Raw genomic sequence first — 10,747 nt, forward strand, 5'->3', positions numbered from 1 at the left:
CCGTGAGCCATGGCCGCTGAGCCTGCGCGTCCGGAGCCTGTGCTCCGCAACGGGAGAGGCCACAACAGTGAGAGGCCCGCGTACCACAAAAAAAACAAACAAACAAAAAAAAAAACCCTTCAAAGCCCACCAAAAACACAAGTTTAAAAGCCACTGAACTAGAAGAACTCTCAGGTCCTTTCCAGTTCTTCATGCTCCTCGATGTTATAATCTCAAACAATCAACTGACTTATCACCAAGATGACCAGATTTTGAGCAGACTGTTGAAGATTCCACTCATTGTTCTTATGATGTCTTAAGACATTATGTTGGCATTATGGTGTTGTGTTGGTTTTGGAGAAACACTAGCAAACACAAAAACTGGTGATACAGCTCCAAGTGGCGCTAAGAAAGAATCAATGAAAGTAAGAGAGTCACTTCTGAAAATACTTACAGTACAAAAAAAAACTGGTCAATTGGCAAAATAACTGAGGACTTGGTGGATGTACTGGCTACCACTGTAGATGATTATTTTCAAACTATTTAGCAATGCTGCATCAATAGCAGTTCATCCTAGCACAAAAACCATCACATGGTAAATGAATGACATAGCAATTCCTTCAATGATACAATTAAATTCTACTGTTCAATACAATAATTAAATGCCAACATTGATTTTTTAAAAGAAAACTCATTATGATGAAATGAACACCTAAGAGTATCTGAACTTATTACAATACATGCTACCATCACAACAGATAAGTGGCAGCCTGGAAGTATTCTTCCAAAAGGCCGAACATAGCAAACTGTGCATTACCTGACCCCAGCCTGGGTAATCATTTCCTTTACTGTAATTCCCATGGAGTGCAACCAATATCAATCGTAACAAAAGAATCACGTGAAGAGTCAAAGAACATGCTGGGTTTTGGGGACCTCTAGTCTGGTAAAAAGTCCCCCCTTAAGGAAAACAAAAACACTTATTAGTGAGCCAGTTATATATATAGCTGAAATGTTCCTCTATTAAGTTTACCCAAAGAAAATATATTATCATTTGGCTCAAACATGAAATGTATACTGTTTCTGTTCATAAATGCCTTCCGTTCTCTGCACTATAAGTCTGAGTCATCAGTCTGGAAAGTTTGTACACACCACCTTCAGGAATCTGCCTGTAGAGCTGCTGGAGGATCTCTTTTGACAGGCACCTACGCACGAGCTCAAACAGGCAGACGCATCTGAAGAACAGACCTGCCTTCATTCAATGTACAGAGACAGAATTGAGCATTACTAAGTCAGTGCCTCCCATGCCCCCACTGTGCACATGCACAAGCACACAACGAAACAAGACAACACAAAAACAAAACCCAAATGATAGAAAACAATTTATGGTTGGTGTTCCATTTAGCTACAGGTAATATGTTCTGCAGAAACTTCTCAGAATTAGGAAGACTTCAGTGCCAGACGCCTTTTAAAGGAAGAGATGTTTGGGTATAATTGTGTTCTTAGAAGCGTCATCACCTGACAGACATCAGAACGGATGCCAGTTTTCCAGAATCCTTGGCTACTCAGCTCCACTGTTACTTCTCGCCTCATGGTATTCTTCTGTCGTATTTTTTGGAGCGCTTCCTAGAAAAGACCCCATTACGAGTAACCTTTAAGTTCTAAAGCAATACTAAGCCAAACAACAAGCATTAGTAAATTAGCTGGATTCATCCACCCTTACATCCAGGTAGTCAAACCTCTTCTTGCCAAATTAGATTTTTTAAAAAATAATAAAGGCCTTGGGGATAAGCCAGCTTTTCCTGGTAAATGGATAAGAAAAAAACGAAACCAAATCAACTACTCTGGGGAGTTCAAACAAAAAATGCCCTTTTACTGAAAAGGAAACAAAATGTGGTGTTTGGAATTTGAAATCAGCATGTAAAAATTATATTTAAATCAAGCCTTATGCTACGCATTTACATATAAGAAAGACAATCAGTAAATTAACCAGAAACCCATGTAATTGTCAAAGCTGCCTTCCAATTTGCAAACCCTTGCAGCAAGGGTACATTTTATTAAAAAAAAGACAGTGATCCAAAACTTCTGCAAGACATAAACAGGAACTGACTCTTCCCTTTTATGCCGCCCTTCAAATAATTAATGATAAAAAATAATTTTATACTTGTACGCTTATTCAATAAAAATCTCATAGGGATTCATAATTACAACAGGAACCACTACCACCAGCTCCACCATTGATTAAGTTCCTACTACAGGCCAGTGCCACAGGAGGAAAGTTAAATGGAGTATTTCCAAGTCCATACAACCACCTTTTTCCCTGGGTGCACCAACAGAGGGACATTTCAGTCAGCCTCTCTTGGCCTTGGTTCTGTCCTTTATAATGAAGCTGACTGACTCAAGTCACAGAAAGTGATGAGGTCAGAATTCAAACACTTTTGCCAGCTTCAAAACCTTGCTCTTGGGACTCCCCTGGTGGTCCAGTGGCTAAGACCCTGTGCTCCCAATGCAGGGGGCCTGGGTTCGATCCCTGGTTGGGGAACTAGATGCCGCATGCATGCCACAACTAAGAGTCTGCATGCCGCAGCTAAGAAGTCTGCATGCAACAACTAAGAGTCTGCATGCCGCAACTAAAGATCCTGCATGCCACAATGAGGATCCCATGTGCCGCAACCAAGAACTGGCGCAACCAAAATAAATAAATATTTTTGAAAAACAAACAAACAAAAAAACCCCACCTTGCTCTTACACTATGGCAACAGAATAAAACCTTACTGAGCCAAAATTTATGTTGATACTGAATCCATTTATTCTTAAAATTAAAACTAAAACACAAATGATCCTAGAATACAGATAATACTACCCATTAGTAAAGAAATATGGAATTTGGGATATAAAACCTTAGAAAATCAGTTCACCTCACCAAACTAACAGACATATGGAAGCCAATCTTTTACAACCTTAAGACCACGAAATTTGAATAAGTGGTACTATGTGCAGCCTAATTAATGATAAAAGGCTAATCCAGCACGTTTTAAACTTTAACTTCTATAGAAGCTATACTTATTCCCAACTTTCTTTAAAAAACTGGCCATTTTAGGGGGGGGAAATGGTCCCTTGGCTACTAAAAGATGAAAAAAATCAATCAGCATACTAATGTGAGGAGGGGAATAAAGTGTGATTTTTTTAAAGTTTCTTTCCATCTTATTCTAGAAGTGTGGTGTAAAAACAATCTCAGATAAACCTGAAGTGTATCACCATTAGTCACAGGAGAACAGGGTCCAATACTGACCTCCCTCTGTGCCAGCTTCTGCTTGTCAGTTTGTTTGACTTTAGGGCTATTTGCTAGGAGGTGGCGAAGTTTTACGTAACTCTTCCACAGTTTCTGGTACCTAAGGAAAAGGACAGACAGACACTTCAGACAAAAAGAAGGCAAATCTAAAGTGCAATAAAGCCAGGTGTTCTAACAGGCCTGCTCAATCATAAATGCATTCTTGTGAATATCCTTAATGGCAGCAGACCTTCATTCTAAGGAAGGATGTGATATGGGGTGGGGGGGGTGAGGAGCAGGATGACCAAGAGTCATCTGGAACCTACTTATTAAGTTGATTACTGCCTATATGGGTTGAAAATGAGGTGTCACTATACGGATGAATCTCTCTGGAAAAAATTCCTACGGAGACACACAAAAACCAACAGAAACATGTATGATTTCTCATTGTTACCTCTTTGAAAGTAACACATTTTATTTAAATATGTGTTTTCTGATGTTTGTTGAAAGACCTCTTACTTAATAAAGATACTGTCCGTATCCAAAATGCCTTCACTGAAAGTAAAAGTTGGAGAGTATTAGAAAAGAGAACCCCCTTTGGGACAATACCCAAGCTACATAGCTACATACATCCATTTTTCCACTGGGAAGGGAAAAAAGACAAATGGTGTATATCAATTTGTATATGCCATGACAAAAATCAGCATATTTGTAGCCAAATATGTTATAACCTGGATCACAGTTAAAGCATCCTGGAAATGAAGAGAATATGAAGTCTTTTATCAGTTCACACTCCTGCCATCTGAGAGTCCATGAGAGCCTAATCACATTCTACTAACACTTTTCTGAAAAGAAGGGACTTTCCAAAGATTTTCTGTCATACTGAAACCACTCCTTTCTTGGCCTTAGTTGGGTGTCTCCTTTTTGATAACATTTTTTTTAGAGAATGGAGGAAAGAAAGAAGTACTTACACAGTGCCTGGTTCACTGCTTCATACTTTTATCCAAAGGGGGGAAAAAAAGAACAAAACCCTTTAGCCTCTTCTAATATATCAGCCAGAATTGGATTTATGAATTGAAAATCTCCCATGCCCTTTTCTCCCATTATGAATCCTTTAAAAAAATTAAATCAGGAAACGGTTTGTTTGTTTAACAAGGTAGAGAATCCAAACACTCCTGAAGAAAATAATGGTACTATTTCCATTCCCACACATCTTCATTTTCTCCCAGCAAAACACTAACATGCCAGTTGGAAAGTAACATCAATTCTAAGAGTCAGAAGTCATGGCTTCTCCTTCCAATACAACCCTTGACTTTGTATGGGATGTTGGGCTCTTACTAAGATGTCCCCCCAAAACAGAACTCTGCGTAAATGTGGCAGTGCTAAGAACCAACATGGCGCTAAATGTGGTAGTGCTAAGAACCAACATGGCACTTTCCTCTAGAGGGCACTGAAAAAAATAAAAAAGAATAATAATAGTAAGTACTATAATGATGGATAAAGGAAAAGTTCCTTAAAGGTTAAAAACATACAGGACTCATACTGACCAAGACTGCCAAGGATAATCTATTGAATAATAATTTCCTGCAGTCAAACATGTAGAGAAAATAATTCTTCAGGAGCTACCAAAACTTGCTTCATTTGGTAACCTAAATTTGGAAACATGGCTCATTTCAGGTCTTAATTTTTTTTTTTTTTTTTTTTTTTTTTTTTTGCGGTATGCGGGCCTCTCACTGTTGTGGCCTCTCCCGTTGCGGAGCACAGGCTCTGGTCGCACAGGCTCAGCGGCCATGGCTCACGGGCCCTGCCACTCCGCGGCATGTGGGATCTTCCCGGACCGGGGCACGAACCCGTGTCCCCTGCATCGGCAGGCGGACTCTCAACCACTGAGCCACCAGGGAAGCCCAGGTCTTAATTTTTAAAAAGAAAAAATCCACTGAAGGGGATTCCTCGCTAATTCAGCTGTTAGTAGAAGGTGAAATTGGCTAAGACAAACACTGAAAAATATCTTACTGTGGGTCTCCAGCATAACTCAACTGTGCAGGGCGTATCCCAAAGTGGACGATAATCGGAAAAGTAATCACATCGGGGTTGAACTGTTCGCGATCCAGTTGATCGATGCGGACAGAGCTTGGTTTCTAGAGAGAAAAATCAAAGCCATTTATTCCCTTAAGAATTCTTTAAGTATTGTCTTTATCTAAGTAGGGAAGAAAGTAATTGGATTTTTCCCTAGGAAAGCCTCCTCCCCAAAGGGAAAATGTCATTTTAAAACCCTTTAATCATAGCAGCTAAACTATATAAAAACTATACTGTCATCCCTATAAATGAGTCTGTGCCATTTGGCATAATGAACAATGATTTTGTCCTTGTTTGCCATCCACATAGAAACCTTTAAAAATTAAACTTTTGAAAGGACACTTAGGCAGATGTAACTTTTCCTTAACCTCTCCAAAGGCACAGAGGAAGTAGTCCACATGACCAGAAAGAGATATGCTGGATTATTCTGCTTTAATTTCATGTTTCAAATGAACAGCTTATTTCTACTCAGGAGGCACAGACAGATACCTCTATATAATTTTTTCCCCCATTAGTTCTCTGTGTACCTTGTGTATTCCTTTAATTCTATACCTTTAAATTAAAAGGTATGGTGGTACAAAGACCAAATAGTTAAGCTTCTCTTATTATGTCCATGTAGGCCATTCTTAAATTTTAATAGAGCTTCATAAGTCTTCTTTTTTTTTCCCCAAGTCTAATAAAAAAAAAAGTGAACAGCTGGTTCCTTCTTAAGTTACTTAAGTATGAGGATCCATTTGTAAAATATCTTTCATCTTGAAAGCTTAAGTTTGTGAAAAGATGGTAAAATCACAGAGAGTATGCTTTAGCAACCTCCCTGCTTATACTCAATGCTCAGGGCAGTCCCTAATTAGAAACTAAATTCTTACTAAGAGATTGTGGGGTCTTTGGCTCAGTTACTTTAGAGCCAAGGCTATAGAGCTGATCCCCATGGAGGCCAATAAGCTTCATTCTGTTGAACAGCTATGCCCAACAACTATGACTTGTTTGTCCAGGACACAGGGGTTTCAATGTTAAAACTGGAAAAGCCCCCAGCAACTGGGACAAGCTGGTTACCCTACCCACAATTGTAGTCCTAGTCAGCCATCTGACAAATACAAGTTGGTGACAAAGTAAAAAGATTTGTGTAAATTCATCTACGTTAATGAAAAAACGACTTAGACTTCAGTTTTTAAAGACTATTTCAATGTCATTGAACGGTCAAAATTTGACTAGCATCTTGAAAAGCTGACCTCTGCTCTCAAAATTAATAATTGGAGAAGACTTTGGTCACAGAAAACCTACGATAAAATTATTTAGATGCCCATCAACAGTAGCAACATGTTATTTGGGTCTAAGAATTGTTTCCAATATTTTATGCATCAAAGCAGCGGAAAAACGCTACTGAAGTATTCACGTTTTCACGATTTTAAATACAATGCTATGGTATCAACAGAGGAAACAGTGATTTAAAATATCTATAGTATCTCTAATTTATAGGGGGAGGAGATGAAATAAGTTCTAGACTTTGGCCACACCCTACAGTATCTATCACACCATTTTTGCAGAAGAATAAAAAACATTCTCGCCAATGACCAAAGTATTCCCCAGCAGAGGCGAAGTACCTAGGGAGGGAGATTAATTCTTCTAAGTTCTGCAGCAATAAAGTTCTTAATGGGACCATAACGGTTTGTAAATTTTAATAAATTCCCCAATATCCTTACCGCTGGGCAATCTTCCAAAGCAAGTACTGCAGAGGATGCAATGTGGTGCCATGTCTATTCTGCCCTATTCTCAAAAGGATATAATGAAAGGATGTTTTATTATACTGAGTTTTCAGAATATTTTTCTCCTTTACACTAAGACTAAATACTAAAAAAAGAAAAAAAAATTAACTTCAACATGTCCCTAAGCTTGGCACCCAAACTTAGCTTTCTTAATTTATTTCTAATTACTTTCCAACATAAACCTTTCACCCTGACTAACCTGTGGCTTCCTTATTATCTTTAAAACTGGCCATATACCATCTCAAGTATGTACATGCAATTGTGCCAATAATTTATACAATTTCTTGATTCCTTAAATACCACAGTAGAATGTTTATGAAGAATACCTGGCAGCCCAGCCCGGCCCAGTGATCTCACCAAAAACTACAAGCTTTCCTGACCGGCTTTTTCAGATTGGCCCATTGATTCAATAATTCACCACGAACTCTTTTCATATGGATATGCTGTGAGTTTGCAGCTGGACAAGCAACATATATAATCTATACACTTCACTAGCACCTGGCTCACGTAGTAGTCCCTCAACAACTGAGTTGAATGATGATCATGGTAGTGGAGTAAATATCCTCTATGCCACTGGCTCAAAAACAAGCAAGGAGTGAACCAGAAGCAACTGGGGATTATTTTTTTAAACTACAGATCTTTGAACCCCATTACGTGGAGCATATGGGGTGGGGTGCAACAGGGCATTCTTATATTTTCAAAAGCTCTCCAACTGATCCTAGGATCTCAGGAAATTTTAACCAGGCTATGGAAGAAAGCCCCAGGATGAAAGTGTTTCCACAGTAAATCATGGGATTCTTCAAGCAGACCTACCAAGGTGAAAAGGCACGTCTCCCACCGCCATCACACCCACCCATCCTCTGACCCAACTATAAAACTGACAGAAGAAATGTAAATTTGTGCAACTGTTTAAAGAAAAATTAAGTCCAGAGTCGCACCTGCATAGTACTATGACTTGTATATTTCTTTTAAAGTTACTTTAATAATTATTTGTGTGGCTAAACAATATAACAGTAAAAATTGTAAAACTTTTTTAGTTTTAAATAAGTTTTTATTAAACTTTCACGTTCTAGATTTGTTTAAAATAATCAGTATTAGTTGGAATATTTGATTTGCAAATAGCAACATTTTGCTTGTGCAGATGTTACTGTCATGCTACAACAAGTTGATCCATAGTTTTTATTTTTATGAATCAAGGCTATTAAACAATTTGGCAGCCTTTTAAAAACAACAGCTTTGTTTAAATAGACTACTCTGTTTCTTTACATAGAAGTATTTTAATTCTCCACTTTTGGAAAACTTTATCCTGATAAGATGCCAATATATAACTATTTTATGAAATAACATTTTAGACAAAGCAATTTTTTAATAAATATATAAAACAGCATATTCTTTATAAGAGAAAACTAGTTATCTATTAATTCTCTGCTTTGATTTTGATATTTTTACCTCAAAATAAACATTAGAAGCAAATTTTAAAGCCAAAAATTTAAGAAACAACATGAATAAAATGGGAAATATTTGTAACAATTATGGCAAAGACTCAATAAAAAAGGACAAATACCACAAAAGAAAGTTAGACAAAGGATATTGATAAGCCATTATCAGAAAAAATACTTTAAAGGTCAATAAACATTTAGAATATCAATTTTTGCTAGAAACCAAAATAAACAGAAAACTGAACTAAATAGTATCCATTTTTTTCCTACCAATTGACAAAGTTTTTTGTTAAACTAGTATAACCATATGAAGGAATGGGCAATCACATATACTCCTTCTCAGAGTGCAAATTCTACAACCCTCTGGAAGGCAATTTATAACATGTACCAAAAGCCTTCAAAATGTGCATACCTTAAGGAATTAAATGGACACGTTCAAAGATAAATACATACATATGTATACATGTTTACACACATATATACAAATTCAACACAGCATTATTTGTTATAGCAAAAATCTGGAAGCAACCTAGGTACCCAATAACAGGGGGTTAATTAAATAACTTAGGGGCATTTTTTTTATCACACACCTAAAGAGATTTAAGACTAAGGAAAAATAACAACTTTGTGGTTGTTGCTCTTGGAGGAGGATAAGAAGGAAAAGGTCTGAATGTTAATATTTAATAGTATGATGCCAATTTTGTTTCAAAACAATATGAAATATGTCTATGCTAAAGAAACTAGAAAAGCGAAGAGTATCATCTCTGGAGAATGGAATTATGGATAATTTTTGTCTTCATTTGGCCGTTTGTCTATTTTCCTAATTTTCTATAGTGAAGACATATTACTTTTATACTCCGCAAAAAATCAGATCTGAACATATCTAAAAACTTCAAAATTCTCCATAATAATCAGAATAAATTTACTAAGCAGATGAAATTACTACTAAATATGCCTACATTATATTTTTCTTATTTACTAAATATTTAAAGGAAAAAATTACTCAAAGAACAAGAAGCAGTGAGTACTTAAATCTTTAAAAATGTTCTGTTATCGTTTTTGCAAAACACTCAAACCTGAAACGAAGGTGATTCAGTCTCTGACTGTCAACACCAGCACATACCGTCCCAGGGTTGGTGACAATCATGCCTTTGCATTCTTCCGCATATTTCTGCCACTCAAGTTCTTCCCACTGAAGCATATTGGCAATCTCCTCTTCGGGAACCAGGGCTTTGCTACACCGTAATAAGTAAAGGAGGATCTGGTGCATGGACAGTACTTCCTTTCCTCCGTCTTAGGTGACAGTGGAGAGAGAGGGAAAAATAAGGCTACTCAATTAACAGCCAGTCATCCACCCAATAAGGAAAAACAAGACAATGAGAAGAGAGCATTTTTAAAAAGGTAGTACAGAATTTACATTGTGAAACCTTTGTTTAACCAGGTGCTAAATAACAGGAAAGCCATTTGTTTCACGGATGAACGGTGCTCATAAACTATCTTATTAACTAAAATGGCAACAACAGCATTATAAATGATAAAAGCCCCCTATGCAAGGTAGGAATATTAAAAAGGTGCCTACCTAAATAAATTTAAAACCACCTAATGTAAAGAACCACAGTTTATAATATACAGAACCGTGTTATGTTTTAAGTATTTTATCACTCTTTACAGGGTAACAGATGAAAGCTCTTTGACGGTGATGTTACTGATTTAAGGAAATTCTAAGCTTTTATGAGACATTTATGGATGTTTTCAGTAAGCTACTGTTGCATCATGGTCTAATTTTTTGGTGCTAATATGCTGCACCTGCCATGAGGATTAGAGCTAAAGAGCTTGCACTGATATCATGAAGATCGTTATGGAGTTAGTACATGGAAAAAATACCAAGTTCCCTGAGACTTACAGAAGCATATATTACCAAGTACAGAGGATAAAAACAACAAGAACATAATAAAAGTACCTTGGAAAAAATCAATTAATCTGGTACTTCATGAATCAAAGACATTCATCTAATGTGAGCATTAATTTCAGATTCACAGGCTTCTGCCTTCTCTTTGGGCTTAGCTGCTTCTTTTTTTTTTTTTTTTTGCGGTATGTGGGCCTCTCACTGCTGTGGCCTCCCTCTGTTGCGGAGCACAGGCTCCGGACGCGCAGGCTCAGCGGCCGTGGCTCACGGGCCCAGCCGCTCCACGGCATGTGGGATCTTCCCGGACCGGGACACG

The 10,747-nt window shown here is 37.5% G+C and overlaps 1 protein-coding gene across 6 annotated transcripts in view; it reads right to left on the minus strand.

Annotated features, from left to right (window-relative positions):
* DROSHA (drosha ribonuclease III) overlaps window positions 1-10,747 on the minus strand; it is a 126,506-nt gene that overhangs the window by 58,666 nt on the left and 57,093 nt on the right. For 5 of the 6 annotated variants that reach the window (XM_024119426.3, XM_024119424.3, XM_024119404.3 and 2 more), the window contains 4 exons: window positions 9,649-9,818; window positions 5,261-5,385; window positions 3,269-3,368; window positions 1,495-1,602 (listed from right to left, as the gene is read on the minus strand). In XM_024119426.3, coding sequence (XP_023975194.1) covers window positions 1,495-1,602; window positions 3,269-3,368; window positions 5,261-5,385; window positions 9,649-9,818 — 503 coding nt within the window. The remainder of the gene's footprint in view (window positions 1-1,494; window positions 1,603-3,268; window positions 3,369-5,260; window positions 5,386-9,648; window positions 9,819-10,747) is intronic. The other variant, XM_024119417.3, reaches the window with a different exon arrangement.

This window comes from Physeter macrocephalus, chromosome 8, assembly GCF_002837175.3.
Source record: "Physeter macrocephalus isolate SW-GA chromosome 8, ASM283717v5, whole genome shotgun sequence".
Classification (NCBI taxonomy): domain Eukaryota; kingdom Metazoa; phylum Chordata; class Mammalia; order Artiodactyla; family Physeteridae; genus Physeter; species Physeter macrocephalus.